Source organism: Dermacentor albipictus, chromosome 3, assembly GCF_038994185.2.
Source record: "Dermacentor albipictus isolate Rhodes 1998 colony chromosome 3, USDA_Dalb.pri_finalv2, whole genome shotgun sequence".
NCBI classification, from domain to species: Eukaryota; Metazoa; Arthropoda; class Arachnida; order Ixodida; family Ixodidae; genus Dermacentor; species Dermacentor albipictus.
The window spans coordinates 14,872,160-14,895,418 of record NC_091823.1 but is presented as its reverse complement, the minus strand read 5'-3'; the positions used below and the strand labels follow the sequence as shown (position 1 = coordinate 14,895,418).

The window sequence follows — 23,259 nt, the reverse complement described above, 5'->3', positions numbered from 1 at the left end:
TGCCAGTCTATTTTTCTTTTTTTTTAGTACAGCCGGGCATTATAAAGAATATGGTTAATTACAATGTTATATATAGTTTTGAATAAACACGAAGACGCAACGTTGCGCTAATTAGCGCTGTGATCACAGAAAAAAAGGTCATACTCCGAGCCATGCATCCCACCTGAGATAGAACGACCTCGGAATTGCTGCCGCCTAGCTTGACCCCGGCGTAGGCGCAGGCCTTGAGGTGGGCATCCGAGATTTGCCTTCCGACGGTGTTCTCCACTCCAACGCCGTTGTAGAAGGGCCCTGAAGTTCAAAAAAAATTAATAAAGACGAGTTTGACGCAATCATGTTGCGCTGCATTATTTATGGCGGCGTATTATTCCCTATATCTGCAAAAAAAAAAAAACCTGAAAACTTGATGGCAGACAGACACAATCGCGAGGCAGTTCTGCGGTTACAGTAACAGCCGAGGCACACCGCGTGGAGAAGCATGGCTTCCGGTATCAGGCGGCGCGAGCACGTTGCCTGATCTCAGAGGCTGGGGAAGAAGCAACGTGTTAGAGAGGGCAATGGAATTTGTTACGAGAGAAGCCATTAAAGGGACATTAAAGAAACCTTAAGGAAAAATGGGGTATCAGCTCTGTACTTACAAATGTGCCAGTTTGCCTGTGAAAGTGCGTCCAGTGCAGTTATCGTGAATGTGTGCTTTTGCGACTGCTTAACTGGCTATACACACACACACGAAAAACAAAGAACGAAAAGAACAACAAAAAAGAAATAATCATTGCTCTTAATTCCGGAGGTAAACTCAATCTTCCTATTTTTGTGGGCTTTTCTTGGTGAGGATAGTAATACTATAATATTCTGCGAAATCCGTAAATTTACCATGACGTCATTGGCATTTCCCATTTTCCTTGACAACACTTTTCGAAGCGCGTAAATATTCGGTCAACTTGTCATGCAGGTGAAAAATTTCTACGTGGTATACTCACGCGGTTTGCGACGTGAGCACGGCACATCATTTCATACATGCGGTAAACCGCGCAAGTATACAGATACCTATGACAGAATAAGCTAACACAAGGCTCCCAGAGGTTTGCATCTGAAGCTCCTTAATGTCATGAACTCCTCCGCAGTGCACTAGCTGACCATGGTTATAGATTTTTATATAAGAACAGTGATCTTGGATCAATATGCCATGGAACTTGTTTTACTGATTTTGACGATCTGTGTCGTGTTTTTGACAGAACAGGAAACCGTGTTCAACGTACTGCGTTATTCTGGCCGAAGTATCCCGCTGTCGGCTTCGTGCGCTCTGAAAGCACACCACCGTTAAAACCTTTTAGGAAGCATAACCTGTTATTACAAGCGCTCTTGCCGTGTACATACCCAGCGGCCTAATCACGTGTCCATCCTTGGGCCAGCCGAGCGCCCGACCATCCTTCTCTCGAAGCACGTACTCTTGTTCGATGCCAAACCATGGTGCATGGCCGGCAGCTTTCGTCATCACCTCAGCGCATGAGTGGCGAGTGTTGGTCTCTGGAATAGAAGATGGCCGGTGACGGGTGTCTATGCGCAACAGTGCATTAGTGCAGCATTGAAGGAACACTGGAGAATTATGAGAAGTACTGAAAAGGCTTTCCCTGTGTGAACCAAGGACCTGTAATTGTAAAACACTTGCTGAAAGATTGCCAGAGCACCCACTCAAAAGACACGCCCCAATTCAAGTTGAACAGCGAGTTGCGTTTTCATACGCGAGGTACCGCAACAGTTACGTCTGCATATTCAGGTGTGGAAGTATGCATCACAGTAAAATTAGTATTTAGCATTAGAATTGGGTTCTTATATAACAATAGTAATTTCCTAAGAAACGCTCAAAATATACACATCAACAACGAATCAGCAGCTGTTAATGTTGCCTGCGAAGTGTGGGAACTGATCATGAAGGGCCGGCTATACGAAAATCTTAGCCAAGAAAAACCATCATAGAAAAATAAGAAAAGGGGGGAGGGGGAGCATAATGGAAAACCACTATCAATGCAAATCTATAGAGTGAGCGATGAAGCGAGAAAGTCTTGGCATCGTTCTGCTTGATCTATTTTTGATGAAACGCATTGTGTGAAAACTGGGAAGTCATAGAGAACTTCAATCACCGCTCTGAAATTAAGGGTCAGGGGTAACAAAGGAGGAAGAGGAGGAAGTGCGTTGCTAGCTGCAGAAAGACCTACAGTCGTGCAGAAGTTGCTAGCAACTGCTCCGACCGAGCGCCACCTACAGTATGCAGCAGGGCGTCACCAACAATGCGTCACAATGAATGTGGTAACACAAGGATATCTAGTAACACAAGTGAAGAGCAATGGCGAGGATGGATTTGAACCGGAGTGCAACAGGTTTCACAATGAGACAGCGGATACTATCGGTTGACTAGCAGCCGTGCCCTGAACCCCTTCAAGCCACATACGATCAGTATACCATGAACTTCGCTTGGCCGCATCAGTGGTGCTATTTCAGTCGTTTGCGTGATTGAGTTGTTTGAGTGATTTAATCCATGGGTTTAATTTCCCAAAGCAAAACCACTGCAATGACAAACGTCGTCGTGGAGGCATCCGGATTCGTTTTCACCATCTGTGGTTCTTAAATTGTACCTTAATCGAAGTAGACGGGAGTTCTTGCATTTCTCCACCACAGAAACGCGGACGTCGCGTCAAGAATCTAACTCACAGCCTGAGCAGCAGAGTCGCAGCCACACCGAGGCTCAGAGATCGCACTCAGAGATGCGCTCGGCCGTGGCAGGAACGATTTGTGGCAGTCAGAGCGTTCCTATATGTTGGCTTCAAAGAAACACAAATAGCGTTAGGTCGAATACGGGAACGCGAGGTTTGGAAGAGACCAAACACGGAAACGCCTGTGTGCATGAAGCAAGATATATGGTGTGACCGCAGCGCATCAGCCTCGCTCGTGTGTCGTCCATCGCATGTACCTGCCATTCGAGGGAAGGCACGATAAATGCTTACTCTTTCATGCACAGAAATTTATTTCAAGAGGAAAACTGAATTTTATTGAGTAGTGAACACATGGCTAGAAAATCCTTTTCTCACTGCAAAAAAAAATACAAAATCGTCGTTTTTAGTTCAAGGAAAATGAGGTACTCACTTGAGGTGACCACCATACAGTAAGTGTCTAGCAGTCACGTTCGGTGGAAGGCCACGAAACTGTCCTTTTCCCTCAAGCACAAGGGAATGTTGCATGACTCACACATCCATGCCATCCTTGAAGGTAGAGCTTTTCTGCTGCAAATGCCTCACTTTCGTTTTGTACATCTTTTCGACTGGTGCTTTCAGTGAAGCTAGCGAACAGCAGTGTTGACATAGCGCTTTGATGTTTTGGTCCGCACTACCTCTGTAGCAGATGACCTGCACTTCTTACAAACTTCAGCTTCCACCGTGAGAGTTGTCATGACACAGCTGCAGGGATCTTTCATGCGGAAGGAGTCAAGGCCTTCGAGTTAGCTGTACAAACGAAAGGCGTTCACCACATAGCAATCCAGCAGGTGGAAATAATTCTGTGGCGCAATTTCCTCGACTTTTTGTCCACTTGATATAGCCTTTCCGCTGATGTAGTATGTCAATAAAATTCATGTGTTGGTTTATAGTCTTGAAGGGCTGATGGCCAGTGTACTTTGCTCACTGTTCCATTCTTGGTTTTTCGTTCCACTTCGACTTCAGTGCAGGGGTCATGAAAATTTGTTAGCAAATAAACGGTTTTCTTTTGTCCTTTCATTTCATACAGCACAGAGTGTCCACGCTGACACTCCAGTCTGTGTCACCTCCTTTAATTGATTTATCAACCTGTAAAGAGGCCAAGTTCTTTGTGTTAGAATTGAGCGTCCCACATGTGTATATGACACCTTGCCACAAGTCCTTGAGGAAGTTCTAGCTGGTAAAGCAATTGCGAAGAAAAAAGAACACGATGCTGTTTACCTCTAATGTCACGACATGTTTTTTTTATTATCTGGGTGTCTAGCCCTCTCTGAACGCCATATTCGTATTTTCCAGTCTAAATCTCGAATTTGAGGGTTGCAGTCATTGCTGGCCCAAAGCATCCGAACTTCGTGGCCATTCTTCACACGATTTTGCCGCACGTGCTGCTTCAAGGAACTTCTTCCCTAGAACCTAATAATTGATACATGAATTTCGAGAAGTTCGCCAAGGAGGTAGTTTTCCGAGTTTTCCGGAAAGGTTTTGGATAGTTAAAGGGAAGCTGAAAAGTCTGTTGAATTCAATAAGACGCTCATATACGGATGCGGGAACCTTATAAACCATGCAGGTAAAATTTGGGGGGGGATTTTTCGCTTAGGAGCGACGTAATCGTCGGTTAAAATTCGCCGTCTCAACAAAATAGCACCGAACTACCTTGCACCGTGCTTCGTGTGTAGCGGCAGCAGTCGATCCAGACGAACACCATTGTTGACGTCACGAGGAGCCCGACCAATCACAGGCGGAAACGAGGCGCGCGAGCTGTCCTGAGTCTGCTGCTGCACTTTTCGTCGAAGTAAAATCTGTTTGCGCTTTCTTTTGCTCAATTTCGATACGATATTTGAATTCAGAGGGTTGAAAACCATGACGTACTGCTCTTAACTCATTTTTTCTGGAAAAGCTTTCAGTTTCCCTTTAAGCGAGGAGAGGACGAGCTTTACACACCTTTCCAAAATTGGGGTAGTCCCTCACTGGCTGGAGGTTGTTATCGTTGAGATGCCGGTGGAATAAAAGCCAGCAGAATATGTTAGCTGGCATAACTGTTAAAATGAAGGGATTATGCAAGTCAGGTGCAGTGGACCAATAATCTCAGTGAATTGGACTTCTTTTGATGCCCATCAGGAGATCCAACCACAGAAAAGAACACATTTCTTTTGAAGAAGTTTGTGTATTTGAAGTAGTTGGTGTATCCAGCGCTCGTCCTGTCTGCTTCTAGTCTGCGTCCGTGTCACTTCGCGCCACAATCCAAGATCATGTTACCGTACCGACTCGCCCAACTTTCTATCCTTTTGTATGTGGCTTGCCCTACTGCTGAACATAGAGATTTGTCTGAAATACCAGGAGTTCTATCAGGGACGGTGTCCAAAATAGGCTGAAGATGTTGCTAGGACTTCTTTCATCTATATCCTGAATAGAAAGTGGCACTCCACTGTACGATAAAAAGTCAAGCGGTGGTGACATTTTGTAGGAAGGACTCCACACCTTCGAAGTCATGACAGGAGTGTCTTCATCACTATCAGACTAGTCACGAACAGCGGGAAGAACTTTTCATACGCCAATTCCTTGCGCGTTCTAGTCGCTGGATTATCTGCTTCATGTTCAGAACTATTCTCACTGATGTCATTGCCCCTTGCGAAGCTATCGGAGTGCGGCGGTATTTCCACAAAATTCTTATCTGAATCATCAAGAAACAATAACATACTACCAGCCCTCTAATACCTTTCGGTGGTCACTCCAAGTGACCACGAGCTTCAGCTACATGGCACTCTGTGCTAAACGAGTGGAGCACTTAATTTCTAGCTTACTTAGTATTTGCTACATATATAAAATGTTAGTTCAAGCTAGCAACTTAGTAAGGACACATGCCTTTCTTTTCATAAATATCAGCCGGGACCAGCGTGAGTGACGCCTTTACAGTTCGGGGGAAAAAAAATTACACAGCTCCCTCTCAGGCCAGTCGGAAGCGGCGCCTCTCTGTAAGAATGGCGAAAGCATAAAAATAACGTGCAGTATGTAAATATAGAAACGGTAATTACCTGAGGGGACCACCATGCCCGAAAGCGTTCACCGGTAGCATTTTCGCAAATGCAAAATATTCGTGGTTTTATCCCGTAACAGCAATAACGAGGCGGCAACTGACACGACGCAAAATGAAGAACGTGAATATCTATCAAATAAAACACATCGTTTTTCAAGATTGCCACAGTATTATCAAATCTGGCAATGTTCTGAAGCCAATACCATAAAACTGCAAACGTAATTTCGCCATCATAATAGGGATTAATGTAAATAATTCAATTGTAGAACGAAGGTCTCTTCAGCATGCCCGAAGAAATGGGTACAACAAACAAACAAACAAACATGCGGAATGTATTTAAAATAAATAATTTCTCTAAACAAAAGCTTGCTACAGACTAAAGAAGGCCATAGGGTGCCCACAAGGGCATCTGCGAGGTTTAATGTTACAGAAGAAACTACACAGCAACACAAGCTAAAAATTGGAGGACGCTTAAGCTTCACCTTCAAGAGTGGAACGCGACAGCGTTCCCGTCGACCCGCCAAGGGGTGTAAGACAATGCGCTACGGCGCAGAGATCACTTACGAGGCGCCCCGCATCGGACTTAGCGCCCGATAGATAGATAGTAATCTAAAGAAAGGAACGACGCTTGATTCTGCAACCCATGTGGGAGCACGGCGAAGCGGCGTCAGGGGAGAGGGAGTCGGGGCCGCGACGCGCCTCGCACCGGTCCCCGCACAGCCCCAATGCGCACATGGCGCGTTATCTGTCGGGGCAGCGCCGTACATCGAGAGGATGAGGTCTTCTGTGTTTGCCGCAAGATGGCTCTGCGGGTGCGGAAAGCGCAGAAGAAATGTAGCGGAAACGTACTTCGCTACGCGTTTAACTGCGACTCCTGTAATTTACATGCTCATAATTACCGATATACACAGCAGTATAGCTTTCTACGGCACGTTTGTAAGGCAACACTGCATTCACTAGAGGCGTTTTTGTCCCACTTCGAGCGATCGAACTCGTGGCTGAGTGGTAGCGTCTCCGCCTCACACTCCGGAGACCCTGGTTAGATTCCCGCGCAGCCCATCTTGCAAGTTGTTTTATTTATGAATTGCCTGCCGGGATTTCTCGCTCACGGTCAACGCCGCCGACGCCGACGACACCGGCTTTTCTGCGACACGAGCTCCTTAACGCTGTCGCGTTAAAATTACGTAGAAAAACGATCTCTCAGCCACGTCCCATTTTACCCTTACCCCTTTCAATAAAGTTTACCCCTACATCCACCACCACGACCACCGAGAGTTATGTTCGTACGCTGCTCACGCGACAGACTTCCGGCCGAATATAGTAATGCTAAAATTCTAAGTACGGATAGATATAGTCACATTTTTTACTCTCCAGTTGCGCGGAGAAATTTATCCTTAAAAAAACAACATCAAAGCCGATTTATTAAAGAAAGATGGTTGGACGCGAAGCTTTCCCCCAATGCAAACTAAATCAAAGTCAAAGTCCAATGCCAATGACCAAGCAACGAACCCAAGAAATGCTGAGCGACCCAATGCTATGCATATGTGATTCGATTGCTTGTTTAGGATTGTATTTTTTGAACGTTGAAGTTGAATGAAGAGACATGTAGTCAAGTTGCGTAGCCTTTATTTTAGATCACGTAGCCATTGATTACACGCGCACACTCACACTTTCAAGGACGACTCTACACTTGGACAGTATTGCGTTGTGATCGCTGCGATACATGGTCAGAAGCTCCATTATAGTAACGTGACACAGCCTGCTTGCAAACGTGAGATAAGCGCAGGAACGGTGTTGCGTCGTGGGTCTCTGTAGCGTCTTCAGTTTCAACGAGCAGCGATCTAGCATGAATTTATCTATCCGTTTGCCGGGCTCTTTGGCCACATCGATGTTAATGTCACCGCACACAAGAATCGGCGTACTATGTCGCTTCAAGATCTTCATCGTTTCAGCCAGGAACGTTTACGCGTCACAACGAGATGTGTTCGGTCTGATTTACACGCCGACGATCACAAGACCAGTAGTCATCTAGACTGCACAAGCGTCTCCCACGTGGCTTCTGCATGCCGTTGCCGCATGCCGCTCACGCTTACGTTCGCGTATACGGCGCCCCTTCATCTGCCGTCCGCTGCACCCGCGGCCTACCCATGGTGATGGCCGAGAATGCATTGCGTGACGCGCGTAATGTAATGCAGATATATACACTTTGTCTGGGTAGCGTGGTGTTCAACCATTTTTCTTTAAGAAAGGGTCTTTGATTTTTTTTTCCAGATCCTAACACGAGCCCGTGTTCACGCGCACTTGCATTCTCCGGTAAGCAGGGAAGCTCAATCGCACCCTATAAAGTTTTTCTCTCTCTCTCCCTCAATCGCAACAGGAGTGTTGTCACGCCCAGCAGACGCAACTTGCGCTTCCAGTGAACTTTGTGCGCATGCGCTACTCTCGCTGATCTCGTCGCTTCGAGCCGTTATCAGGCACTGACCGGCCGGCCAATCGACGCTGGTGTGCTACTGCGAATGTAAACTGTAGTGTTCTACTCAGACATGCAAGTTGACTTTCCTGCAGTGCGTTATTGGCGCTCACGGATGAATCAGTGAGACATAGCTTCGCTTTAAAAAGGTGGGTTTGCCCAACTTGAACTAACCATTGTGAATGGCCATTATTTAGGAGAAACGTTTCAGTGCCACTCAAGTGGGCTCGTACGAAGTCAAGCGAATAGTTCTTTGCATCTTCGTCTGACTGCGCAATGCCGACGATACAGCCACCGGCTTGCATGCGCGCAGTTAATGTCAGACGGCCTTCACTAGCGACACTGCCGGAAAGGAACAAAAGAAAAAAAGAAAGGCAAATGAAACAGTCAGCCAGTACCCATTAGGACTAGCGCAGCACATTTCCCGCATGCATAGCGGGAAATGTGCTGAGCCATTTGCACAGCGCGGTTGGTTGACCCGCACCTGCTTCCTCCAAACAGTTCACCTGAGGAGAATCGTGGTGTATTCATTCCGACGGCGCTGCCGCACCAGCCACATTATAATGCGCTAGCATTCTTGGGCGACTCACCCAGCAGATCTGTTAGTCGGTCTGTCTGTCCGTCCATTATGCATAACACGATGTGCTCCATTAAAAAAAAAGGGAACATAATAAATTCGTACGGAAAAACGTTAGCGGTGGTGAGTTTCGAAAGTACGACCCCACGCTCAGAAGCCGAGTATTTTATCCATTGGGCTAAGCACCCGCCCACTTTTTTTGCCATATGTAACAAAACATACATTTACAGATATAACGTGAACACGTCATTCCCCAGCGTGAGTAAGGTTAGTTGTATTTACTTATGAACTTTCAACTCTGTAAAGGCATCCGATATATCAAGCCCTTCCTCTTCAACACGTTGGTGTTTCAGTACATTCCTGAGTTTCGTGACATTCTCAATAAAACGAGCGTTAACCGATCGTGCTTGAGGATCAGCGTTTAGGATATCCATACGTGACCTCCACATGCTATAAAGGCCAAGACGCATAAATACATCATGGGGGACGCTATTTCCTTGAACAGCTGGAAATATGATGCCATGTGCATCTATTTGAAAGTCCTTCGGCAGTGTCCTTTGAAGGACATCCCAATAGAAGAGAGCGTCCCAGCAATCAATGAAAACATGTTCTACTGTATCTGGTTTCCTATATAAAAGACAAATCCCCACGGCACAAATATACCTCATCGTTCGAGTCATGTTTTTACTGGCAGTGTGTCCGTGTGTAGCTTAAAGAAAGACATTTTGACCCCTGCAGGCACTAACATGTTTTTGATACGCTTTGGAGCATCGTTTCCTAATTTTGTCTGATAAATCCATCTTTATATAGGGACCGCAAATACTGCATATGTCTGCCAGCTCCTTTAGGAGGCACTTCCTTGGTACATTACTTAAGAACTCGATAGAAAACTTGCTGTTGAGAAACTTAGAGGAGGATACAACCTCGCATAGGTAACGGGATACCTTATACAGATCGTTTTTTATGGTAGGGACTACAAATTATGGTAAGGCTTCTGTCAGCATTACTTGAATGCATGTGAGGATCTTGCTAATATCTCAAGAACAAAAACCTGCTGGTCCCCTGTTTTAACAACAAGTGACTTAATCCCCGAACCCCTTTCCCTCACCTTACGGAAATAATTACTTCTAGATGTTCGCTCGTACTCAATATTCCAGGCAAGTGTTGCAAAAACTGTATGAAATCGCTAAATATTCTTTCTTCTGAAATATAGAACCTGGAGGACATACCATATTTTAGCTACCAAAAAAAAAACATTACATATGGCGGCTCTCGCGTGGGTGTTTAGCCCACTTTAGGATGGGCAGGGCGGGCTAAACACCCACGCTTGCAGAAGTTGAATATATCTAAACCACATGAATCTGTTTGCCCTGGCGATACAACATAAATGTCAAAGGACAACAGTCTTTATGAACACTTTGTTGGAAGATTTAGTGATGGTGGAATAAAAGCCATCTCTAGGACCACATGTAGAGCCGACTTAAAGCCTTGTAGGCATAGGAAAATACCGGTTTTGCCAAAATTTAAGCCAGACATGCTACATTCCTGATGCGTTTCGTTGGTCGCGGGATGTGCCTTCCGTTGGGGCGCTCCTTCACCAACCGAAATACCACCGATTTCTGAGGGCTCATGCGCTTCGCGTCGCGCAATACAATCAATGAGTTGACCAGGGTCATAAGAAGGGATGAGGGGTATGCGGGTCTCATCTTGATGATGGTTCGACGCGGATGGATAAGGTGCGAAAGAGCGATAAGGGCTTATTATGGTTCGAGCAGTTCTGATAAGGTTGATAGGAACCGACAAGGGTTGCTAAAGGTCGGATCAAGACTGATAAGGTTGATAAATACAGGGATGATAAGGATAGGATTGGTTGCGATAAAATTGATAATACCAATAATGGCTGATAATGGTTTATACAGGTCGGATTAAGTTTGATAAGATTAATAGTGACATGGAGATGCGTGGAGATCGACAATTGCCACGATGCTTACGCCTAGACAACTCCAGTGGAGTTGTGAGTGAGTGAGATAACTGTATTTGGAAACCGGAGATTGGGATGCCCTGGAATGGGGCCGCCTAGATGGCCACTGGGAGCTGTTGCTCCTGTACGGCCTCCATGGCTCGCTGGACGGCCCAGAGTAGGTCTTGGAGTACTGAGCTGAGCAGCGTAGCCGACCACCGCGCCCGCAGATTTTCCGGAAAGACTGCCATATTATCCTGATATATTTTACATTCCCACAACATGTGTTGAAGGGTGGCTCTATCAGACTTGCATAGCTTGCATATATCGCTCTCGTATATCTCGGGGTAGAAAGCTTTTAGTTGCACGGCACTAGTATAAGTTTCTGTTTGTAATCGCCTCCAAGTGACGGACTCAGCTCTGTTCAGTTTAGTGTAACGGGGTGGTAATATTCGCCTCCAATTTTGATAGTATTTGGTAATATCGCTAAATCTGGTTAATCTGTCTTTTTCTCTCCATATCTCCTGCTCTGCGTTCTCCTGACCGATGGAAGTCACTCCTTGCTCAGCTCGACGAGTAAAACCTCGACCTTCGCGGTGTGCTACCTCGTTGGGGTTGATTGCGGGAATGCCTGTAATCAATCGTATGCATTGGGAACCAGAGCAATTGCTTGCCGTTATTCACTGTGTTGGAGAATTTTGTTCCGTTGACTCTGGTGATGTGTCACGCCTCAGGAGAGATCCTACCCTTAGCATAACTGCTAATGGCCTCCTGAGAATCGCTAATGGTGTATTGAGCATTCGTGGAGACCAATGCTAGTGCAATGGCTACCTCCACTGCTGTCTCAAAATGTTTGGTAATAACTGACGCGCTTGTAATGGTCTTTTGTGTGTGATCTACTACTGCCACGTAGCTCTTTCTGTGTGGATATTCCCCACGTCTACGAAGGTTGCTTTTTCGTCTGACCCATAGTTTCGGATCATTTTCTCTGCTCTACTTGTGCGCCTGCCCTCTTTGTAACCTGGATGCATATTCTTGGGTATATTTGGTACCCTGTTACGTCTGTTACGAATTTATCTCGTTATCGTCCTCTTTTCTTCGTATAGATTGTGGTAATTCATTCCTAGCTTGCGTAGTACATGTCACCCCGTTTTGGTTTTGGTTAGTCGTTCCACCTGAGATGCTTGTTGTGCCTCTATGAGTTCGTCCTGCGTGTTGTGGAGTCCTAAATTTAGCCAGAGATCCGTGCTCGTACTAATGGGAATCGCTAGTGCTAGTTTGTATACCTTTGTTTTATCAGGTTATTAATTTTGGTCTTTTCAGCTGGAAATCAATTGTGGAAGGCTGCTAAGTATATGAGCTGACTGATTACGAATGATTGTATCAGCCGTATTATCAGCCTTTCTTCCTTCATACTCTGGTGCCTGTTAGTAATTCGCTTGATTAATCTTATGGTGTGTGTGTTACCTTTGTGTCTAACTTCTTTATGGGTTCTCCGTTTGTACCTTTGTTCTCGATTGCTAGACCTAGCATCTTGAGCTGGGTAACTATTGGGATGTTCTGCCCGTTCTAGACGCGGCGAACTGTATTCCGATGGGGGTGGAATGCAAAAAACGCTTGCGTACCGAGCTTGTAGTTGGCGTTAAGGGATATCTAAGCTGGGGGAAATTAATCCGGGCCCTCCGCTACGGCATGCCTCATAACCTATATACGTGTAAACTTCGGTACGTTAACCCCCGCAATTTAATTTGATTTGACGTTATAAAATTTCAATAGCAGTCTCTTCACTAGTTACGTGGATTAAGATGACTTCACATCTGAATTTCGTTGCTTAAAGTTTCTTGTGTCGGCATGTTTCAGCCATGCACCGCCTTGCCGGGAATTCGTGCATTCACATTCATTAGGATGATTATTTTTACTGTAGTCGGGGGAGAGGGGATAACCTAAGAATTACAAGGTTATATGTACATTGTCCACTAAAACAACATTGTCCACTAGACAGCAACATTGACGTAGATACGCCGGTCAATTAGATTCGTCTTTTACGCGAAAGCATCACATGACTCATTGAGCGAAAAATCCGGCATCCGATGTCTTTAGCAGCCTAAATTCCCATTGGATTCGACGCCACGTCACAGGCGTGCCTCGACGGAGTTCCTAACAAACTTCCCATTGGCTGCGACGCCGCAGCACGAGCGCGCCTCGACGTAGCAGGGCGGCCGAACAACACCTGCGCGCCAGTAACCAAGTGTATTCTGCTTCGTTTCTGGTGTAAATTTTCGGCAGTGGAGTAATCGGGTTGCTGCCGAAAATTTACATCAGCAGCGAATGAAAATACACTTGTTTACTACAACATTATCTATGTTTGCCTGGTTGAGCTTTGCGCCTACATTTGATTTCACCGTGCAGGCCGCGTACGTTCGCATTTGCGCCTCCGCCCATCCGGTGCCCAGTTCGCTTGCGTTTACCGGACACGCTAACGCATCATCTCATACCAAGGCTGGTGCTACAGAGTACGAGATGACGCGGTTATATTCCAGAGAGCGGTAGCCACATTCCCATGTGCAAGGAATGCAGAAACATTCGGGCGGTCAGTCAGTGTTTGCTCCACTGCTGCTGATCTAGATGTCCATTAGCTCACCCAATTCCCAGGTGCTGAGATTAAGTGGACATTAATGTAACCGAGCTGGTCAAAACTAACCCTCAGCCACCTCCTACGGTTTGTGTTAACATCACATGTGTGACTATGTTGAAACGTAAGCATAAGCTAATGAACTAATCAATTCGTCAATATTTTCATCGATATTTTAACCGTTAAATGAGCCAGTCAATTAATTAATCAATATGTACCCAGGAAATAAATAAATGAATCAATAACTCAGTGAATAACTCAGCTCAGTTCAGATCACTCAATATCGCGAGTAATCACTCGATAATCAAGTGATTAGCAGGTAACCAAGCAGGTAATCAAGTAGTGATTATTTATTTATTTATTTATTTATTTATTTATTTATTTATTTATTTATTTATTTATACAATACTGCAGGCCTCATTGAGGCCCAGGCAGGAGGGGCATACAAAATACAGAATAATTGCATTTGCAGACGTAAGAACAAAAGGACCAAATTTGTGTGCACAATAGCAATGGAGTCCACCAGCTGCGAAAAGCAAATGGGTAAAAATAACACTCGGTCTTGTAACCAAACAATTCCCAAAACAAAAGTGAAGAGTAAATGTACAAATGAACCGTCAGTACAATTTTAAGCAATGAGAAGGAATGTAACACAAAGATCAATTTCAGTTATTACTAAATCACAAAAAAAAAGAAAAATGAAATCAGTAGTTCAAACGGTCAATGGAATCAGTACTGTTTAGTAGCGACTGAGGTAAATTATTCCAATCGGTTATAGTGCGTGGGAAAAAAGAATATTTAAAAATGTTAGTTCTGGCATTATAGGGAGTTAGAGAGTCAGCATGACGATGACGTGTTCGGCGTGCTGCCATTGGCGTTACATAAGGCTCAGGAGTGAGGGCGAGGAGATTATTTTTAAGAAGAAAAATAAATTTCAGCCGTTGTATTTTTCTTCGTATTTCCAATGTCTGAATGCCATGTTGTCTCATTATTGCTGTCGGGGAATCAGTCATACGGTATTGCGAAAAAATAAATCTGATTGCTTTACGCTGTACTCTTTCTAGTGCACCAATGTTCGTTTTTGTGTAAGGGTCCCACACTATGCAGGCATACTCCAGTTTTGGCCTTATTATTGATGTGTAGGCTAAAAGTTTAGTTTCAGCGGGAGCTTGTTTTAGTTTATGACGTAGTAGACAGAGTTTACGAAAGGCTGAGTCACATACGTTAGAAATGTGAATGTTCCAGTGCAGGTTATGATTAGCAGGTAATCAAGTGCTAAGCAAGTAATCACTTGTCTGTACCGTGCGGCGTGCCGTCGTGCTGCAACACCTGGCACAGCACCAGCTTGTTCCTTCCCTTGAGAAACGGGTCACGGAATAGGGCCACGGGCACCAGGTACATTTCGGACTTTGCACCGGCATCACTCCACTGGTACGTGCCCAGGCCGCAGAACGTCCAGCGAGGGCAGTCTGCACAGGAGGAACGGAGACCAGAATGACGACTCCTCGAGGACTATTCGCAAAACGTGGCTAAACGAAAGGGACACATAGAGACAAGCGTAGCTCACTTTCACAACGTGCGATGAAATAACGCTCGCGTGTCGAGCAAGTTCTGCGGCAAGGTATTTGCTGTAAGCAGGTCTGTTGAAACACCGTTAAATCGACGCGTTTGAGGACGAGACAAGGAAAGAATGCACGGAGGACACTCGCTGTGCATTGTCATCTGTGCATTCTTTCCAATTGTCCTGTCCTTGCATGTGCCTATTTAACCATGCTTTGTCAAGCCAGCAACAAACTAGCCCATCTCCGTTCCTTAATTCTTGCAAGCAGGGTTTATATCTACACACAGCCGGGAATGATAGCTCTTCAACTATAGTTCGACTCGCAAATCTGTTGACCCTAGCACCTCTGATTTACATTCATCTCTATCAGCTTGCCTTTCTGCTGAGCCACTTTAGGAGACCAGGGCGGAGTGCACGCTTTCAAAACATTATACCAATAATTTATTTGCATATAGTTGGAAGTTATACCAGAGAGATGCCCAGAGAGATATACTGCTGCCTCCAGCATACGTTTATTATCGGTTGGCTGCTTGGCTTCTAGCAGTGGGATTTTCTTTAAGGCCATGGCTGTCTGCTGGGTTGCTCAATATCGCGGTGGACAGATGCAGACGCACGCACGCACGCACGCACGCACGCACGCACGCACGCACGCACGCACGCACGCACGCACAGACACACACAGACACACACACACACACACGCACACACACGCACACACACGCACGCACACATACACACACACGCACACACGCACACACACACACACACGCACGCACGCACACACACACACGCATGCACACACACACGCACGCACGCACGCACGCACGCACACAAGCATGCACGCACAATAGTCTCGTTACACGGAATATCAAGGGACCGGATATTGTTGATGTTTCGATTAACAGGAATTCCGTTTACTGAGAAAGATGTGCAGAGGTGCATCACTGTATGTCATACACCATTTTAACACTGCTCCTAATTTGTCTGGTGTTTTGGGCGTGGTAGCCTACTGCATTGACTGTAGATTTCCCTAGCTTCGATTTCGCGGAGGTTACAGCGACAGAGCCAAGCAAAAACGTACCCCCTTATTGCTCCAGAACAGCAAGGAGGAGACTGCGAAACTTTGATGGCGTTTTGTTACGGCCCGGCCGCCATTTTTAATTGAGACCGGCATGTGAGTGCCAAATGTTTTAATGGAGACTGAATCATTCACTCTCCTTTAATGACCGTCTCACTGTTCAACTGTCGCTCTCCTCTGAAGCGCGCCTAAAATTAATCTCCCATCCAAGCCAGCTGTCCTTTCACAATGCAAGACAGCTGCCTAAGGCGTAACAACTTCTCCCAACGATTGTCTTTTGTTCTATATATTGTGCGTATGAGTGTAGTATACCTGTATGCTCTCTTCGTCGCCCAGCGGGGTATATTGAGAACATGTACGCATCCTATGTGGCGATGATCATTTACTGGTGGCCCGTTTGAAACAGGGCGGTGACAAATAGTAACTTAACTTGCCTGAGCTAATCAGATCATAAGAAGCAAACGAACAACGACACCAAGAATAACACACGGGAAATAACATGTACGTATTAACTGAATCAAAGAAATGGCAAATGTAGCGAAGCGGCAAGAAACGGAGACGTACAAAAGCAAAGCTCATAGTAGAGGGTCAGAAAATTTGGTTGTGGGAGTTCATCATGGCATTTTTTTTCTTTCTTTTTCTTTGTTAACCTAGGTAGGACATTAGGCAGTATAATAGCAAGAGCTTGCAGGCGCAACCCACCGCTCCGTTCCAAAGGGGATGCTCCTAACAAACACACACACACACACACGCACACACACGCGCACACATACACACGCGCACACACACGCGCACACACACACACACACACTCACACACACACACACACACACACACACACACACACACACACACACACACACACACACACACACACACACACACACACACACACACACACACACACACACACACACACACACACACACACACACACACACACACACACACACACACGCTATACTATGCGCTCAGCTGTCGGAAATGCAAACGCAATTCGCTGCCTTCCTGCTGCACACACACACACACACACACACACACACACACACACACACACACACACACACACACACACACACACACGCACACGCACACGCACACGCACACGCACACGCACACACACACACACACACGCACGCACGCACGCACGCACACACACACACTCGCTATACTATGCGCTCAGCTGTCGGAAATGCAAACGCAATTCGCTGCCTTCCTGCTGCAAAATGTGTGAAACGTTAGTGAGAGCGGCACACACGAGGTATTTCCTTTTCGCTGCGCCAAATTTTGACGCGTGACAGATAACACAATTCGAACCTTCAATAAAACTTGGTGCTGGGCTAGTTGGTGATGCATTCTTTAAAACTGATGGTAGTGCTAAAAGGGACGAACACACGGTGAAAAGACGACACGACGACGAGGGAACGCTACTGACAACTGGTTTATTTTTGAAAAGGGTTCAATATTTAAGACAATCACAACACATGCGCACAACCGACCTGCGCCAGCCTTCTTTATTGCAATATCGCGAACAGTCACGGGAAGTGAAATGATAAAACACAAGCAACAAGAGGTGAACACATGGCCAATTGATGAAAAGCCATATGTTACGGTTTTTCAAATATCTCCAGAAGTATGCGCTCATCCGAGTACAAATTTATTGAAACATCGCTGATGCACAAACTCGCCTGTTTTGTATGTGAATGCTTCCAGCAAAACTCTAGCTTTAGAGCTTGCAGTTCTGCCCAGAAAGTTTGTTTCTTTGAACCATGGCACGCACTCGCGAACCATCACATGCGAAACTAAATTCGCAAGTTTGTCGTGTTTTGCTAAGTTTTGAGAGTGTTCCCTTAAGCGGTCATTGAGGCAACGCCCCATCTGCTCGATATAGCACTTGCCGCAGAATAGGGGAATACAAGGGTGCTATAACGTAACACTATTCCAAACTTTTCTATTCCAATTTTGCAATCAGCCCACCGCGATTGGTGAAAAACTTTTTTGGACCACCCCCACTTCACCTGTCTATCACACGACATCACGAAAACCGCGATAGCTCCCCATCTGATATCACGTGTACACACTGATTATGCATAATTTGACCGAACAAAACAAAACTAGTTATTTCTGATATGATGCCTTTTTGCCATTAGCCCTCGGCTATTGGTCAAAAGTTTTCGGGCTGCGCCCACTTCACCTGCCTCTCACGCGACGTCACAAAAGCGCAAAAACTTACCGCGTCAAAGTGACGCGTACGCGTTAAAGATGCATTAATATGCCGAACGAAACTGAATTTTCTTCAGAATAGCCGCAGGCTTCCCCGTTCCAAAAGGAATAAAAGATGGCTGCCGCCGATCGCTCAGGCACTGGCTTCTCGCCCCTGCCGGAGAGCATGGGATTATGTCCGTGTAAAAAAACTGTTTGCGTGGCCATGTAACATTTTCGAGAACTTTCGGCACGTTTACGACCTCGTTCTGCCAACTCTTCTTTGCTGAGGATCCGTTTTAGCGTCATTCTTAAGCTTCCGTTGCATGCCGCCGCGATTATCAACGAGCCACCGCAAGCTATGTAAGAGAAAGCGGACCAATCAGGCGCGGGCACCACCCCTCTTCATCCGGTTATCGATATTGAGTGCAGTGGCTCGGCCCCATAGAATCCCTCTCCACTTGATCATGCTCCTCGCCTCTTATGAGCCAATTAGATAATACAAGCCACTCAGTGTAGGCATTCGTTCTTCAAGCAAACAAAATTGACCTCCTATGAACGAGGGGAGCATTTGGTTTGTTCAGACAACCCTGCGGGTGACCGGGCGATGCTTGCGTCGGGGGGTTACGTAAGTTTGACGTCAGGAGATTGGAATGAAAACATATTGGAATAGTTTTACGTTATACGGCCCCAGTATACCACTCCTATGTCGCACCTGACGAAGACATCTTCATGCTGCTTTTTGCGACCGCGCTATCCTTCACCGCAGATGCGGTGATGGTCACGACGACGAGCATTCCCTCGTCGTCGTGTCGTCTGTTCACCCTCTGTTCGTCCCTTTTAGCGCTACCATCAGTTTTAAAGAACAATTCTAACCATTGATATAATTCTAACACTGCTCCTTTTCAGGCCGCCTACAAGAAACCGCTAAACCAAAAGACCGGCCAATGCGAGAATACTTAAACGTGAATGAAGAAGCCCAAACTAGTTCGACAAATGACTGTAGAAATTGCAAGCGACTATAGGCGACATCAGAAACGCGCATCTGCCACGATAACAAGAACTGGCTTGCTTGTGATCGATATAATTGCAAACGAGCATGAAAGAATCAACCTCGTACAAAAACTCTTTTTGCGACCGCGTCGTTAACCAGAAGCCCCAAAGCTGACCGTCGTGGTTTGAAAGGCACTGGCAAGTGGGTGTAATCAGAAAGACGCGTACTGAACTTATCCATCCGTATTTACTCTTTAGCGTTCAAGATTATTTCACCTGTATCAACACTGCAGCACTTCGCTCTGTGCAAGTGAATACAAGTTTACGAGAAAATCAGATCATATTGCATCCAGGGATCAAGGTTTAGATCGTTTGTGTTTCACTGTACAGTCTCTAAAAAAGGGTACGTGAAGCTCATTCTGCGCATTGTATTCCAGACAGAATTGCATATCTTCAACCTTACACCGTGCTTGAACTTGTATACATGTATGCAAGTTTGTTTCGAGTTGGGCATCTAACCATAGTTACATGCTCTTGCAAAGCAGCTCGTATGCTTTTTTGCTTACCGCGCCAGCTTGCTCGAAACGAAGGAAATAATAAACCAAAACACAAACGCATAGGTGGCGGCTCTAAATTACAAGGTTGATCACCTTCTTCGCGGAGACAGGGAGAGGGCTTGTTGAATGAAAACTGCAGAAGTGAATTTCATTCAACACGCATAATTATCGTATCCAGTTGTTAACTGTAACCTTGCTTTTGCTAGTTTGAGTGTGACTATTGCTTTGACTTTGCTATATTGTTAGTTTAAACTTGAGTATTGCATTGACTATTCTTACAGTTGAAAGCTTTTTCTTACGAGAAGCTCGCGTATAAGTAACGTAAGCAGCAAGCTTCACCTTCCGGGGATTTCGGCTCGAAGTCGAGGGTCCGCGTCTTGGCGCGCAAATTCTCCAGCGTGCCGTCGATATACACGTATGTGCAGAAGACCACATCATCCGGCTGTTCGAGCTCGAGGTACTTCCTCAATATGTCGGGCCTGGGCGTTGCCATGACTGTCCTCTTGTGGCGTTGGAGCAGGCGCACGGTCAGTGACTTTCTTATTGAAAAGCACAGCGTGCTACTGCGCGCCGCTAAAACGAAGCGCGTGGATTGCGAGCAGCTGAGAAGTACGCGAGCAATGCAGCGTGCGACCGGCGGGTGGTTTCATGAGCGAGGATTCTTAAAGCGGGCCATGGAACATCGGGGAAGGGGAGAGAGAGCGACGTGGCAAGGCCGGTTGTTGCGGCACCACTGGGGCGATGTCAGTAGGAAGTCACGCTGAAGGCCACCGTATTGCGGCGGCAGCTGCGGCGGCGGAGTCAACTCTTTCCCTGCATTCGCTTCCTCTCTCCTTTTTTTCGTACGCCGCCGTATCCGCTTTCGCGTTAACGTGTCCACATACCCGCGGTATCATTTTTACGAGGACAAGGACAACGCTGCTCCGCTTCGGCTTGTTGCGACTGGACGAGATCGGCTGTGTTTTATGAACTCCCGGTATGTCTTATTAATGACGAACTGAAAGGAAGTCACGATGGCAGGTTATCTAGCCGCTTGCTTATCTTCGTAGCCCAGCTATCCCTTTCGTAGCAGCTAAGTGCGAGCGACAAATGAGAACAATGCGCTGCGGCTCTTCGTACATTTTTGCGCAACCGCAATAAAGACGTCAATCACTACGATTTCATTGTCTTTTCGACGACCTTCATTGATAAAGCAATAAGAGAAACAAAGAACTTTTCTGCTAAACGGTGAAATGCGTTTCCCATGACAGCGTTACGTGTCGCCTGCGCGTCATCTGGCTTTAGTGGAAATGTCACGTATAACAAGGTCAGAAATGTTTTCTGAGCTTCGATCCAGTCGACTGGTGGCAAAAAGATGCGGCTCGTCAGTAAGTTAGATAAGCTCTCTTAGCTTTCTGGTGCGAAGAGTGAAAGCTACAGCTGCATAATCTCACCAATTTGTCCCCCGTTACGCTCGTAGCTGGCGATGCGTTGTCATTTCGTGGATACTCGAAAAATATGCGCAGAATGCACGGGGTAGTCAATTGTTTTCGAGGTTGGATCGGTTATTCCTCATCCAAAGCGGCTTAGACTACTGCTCTTCGCTGGGGCAAGGTAGACAGGGAGAGATGAATACAATAACAATCATGATGAAAAGGACAATCGAAAAAAAAAAACATCGGACAATAGCGATTCCTCTGACTCCAAACTGGTTTACTGCTACAGCAGTATTCTATCCCAATGGGAGCTGCCATCCTGTTTGATTGCTTTTTATTCAAATACTTGCATGATGAGGATGTTAATTTTTGTGTAGCACCCACACATTCGCTCGCATATCTGGTTTCCATCTCTGGAACAGGGATCGACAGAACCCGTCGTCCTGTCTTGAGCCATCATTACCAGGTTCAACCATAGGTATTACACCACTGCGTAAACAAGATAGCTTCCGAATTCGCTTGCCCTAATATCTTCAAATTTTCAATCAAACATGGAATGATAACAGCATGAAAAGATTTTTAGAATCTTACTTGTGACAGATTTTTAGAATTTCTTCGTTTTTATTTTAACTCGACTTACGCGACTTGGGAGGGAAATGGTGTCACACAAAAAGATGGCATATGCACTGGGTCATGTATTGCTCCTTGCTTAAGTGACTTATATCTAGCTAACCGTGACCAGGTTCTTGACGAACGCCTGAAAAATAACACTGAAGTCGCGAAAGAGCTTAGATTTGTTGACGATTTTCTAATCATTTTGAATAACTAACGAGTCAGACAATTTTGACTCGCTGGTTTCAAAAACCATAATCTCGTTCACTGAAGTGCTGTCCCCTTTATCGTTGACACATGAAGTTCCCATAGGCAATTTCATAAAGTTTTTAGACATGGGATTGTACTTTTCTCCACAAAAGGCCTGTTCGAGTTATCAGCCGAGGGGCAATTAACCAGTCCTACCGTTTCATTTCGCTCATTAAAAACTTGTAAAACGCGCAGTAGTAACATCGTGTTTCAATAATTCTCTGACGAAGTCACGTGACCACAAAGTGGAAGCCAGTTTCAGAGATCAGGCCAAGCGCCTGGCAGATTCTGGTTACCCAATGCATGCATATATGTTCACCTCTGTCGCGGAGGGCTTAAGCAGGAAATGTAAAAACGCATCGAATTGAAGCAGTGCCTATGCTAGAGCAAGGAAAGTTACTGTGGTAACATACATTCATTACATTTCACATAATCTCAGAAGAATACCGGCGAAATCGGGGGTGGACGTGATTCTCTCTGCCCCTGAACGTCTACAGAAGCTATGCAAACAGGTTAATACAGAGAATAACAAAAGGCACGCATGTTCTATGCAACATCGCACACAATTTGTAACCTGGACTCATAACGTTGTCTATGCCATTCCGCTTTCGTGCGGAAGAACGTATGATGGTCAAACCGGCAGATGCATCAATGAGAGATTAAAAGAATATCGGCACAACGTCCCTAGGGTAATCTCGGGTCATTTGGGTATTCATTGCCGAGATTGTTCCTGCAAACCCATGTTTGAAAATACTTCGATTCTGTATAGGACTCATAGCAGGATGACAAGGGAGAATGTGGAGGCCTACGAAATTGTAGAATTAGAGGAAAAGTGCGTGAGCAAGCCATCAGTGTCGCTATCTGAAAAGGGGATACGATTCCTCGGTTTATCTTTGTAACCATTGCAGTATATGTTTTCGCCATACCTTGCACACGTGTACGGTTCATCGAAATGCCCCACTGAATGTTCTTTTTTGCTGCCACGTTTGTTTGCGCTCGTACAGTATATATTTATCGATGCGTGCGAAACATAAAAACCTATAGCTGAAAGCGAAGGCGCTGTCTCTGTGTGTCTGCTTCTGTATACGCCCTTGTTCAGTCGCGCTTATACACTCTTTATGGAATGAAACGCCCTGCCTACCGATACACTCTTGCTGTCCGCTGATGTATCG

General features: G+C 45.8%; 1 protein-coding gene across 1 annotated transcript in view; it reads right to left on the bottom strand.

Moving 5' to 3' along the window:
* LOC139057261 (glutamine synthetase 2 cytoplasmic-like) overlaps positions 1–20,742 on the bottom strand; it is a 29,390-nt gene extending 8,648 nt beyond the window's left edge. The window contains exons 1-4 of the mRNA XM_070535143.1: positions 20,151–20,742; positions 14,722–14,889; positions 1,378–1,527; positions 164–291 (exon numbers count right to left, since the gene is read on the bottom strand). Coding sequence (XP_070391244.1) covers positions 164–291; positions 1,378–1,527; positions 14,722–14,889; positions 20,151–20,304 — 600 coding nt within the window. The 5' untranslated portion in view covers positions 20,305–20,742. The remainder of the gene's footprint in view (positions 1–163; positions 292–1,377; positions 1,528–14,721; positions 14,890–20,150) is intronic.
* Positions 20,743–23,259: the final 2,517 nt, after the last annotated feature.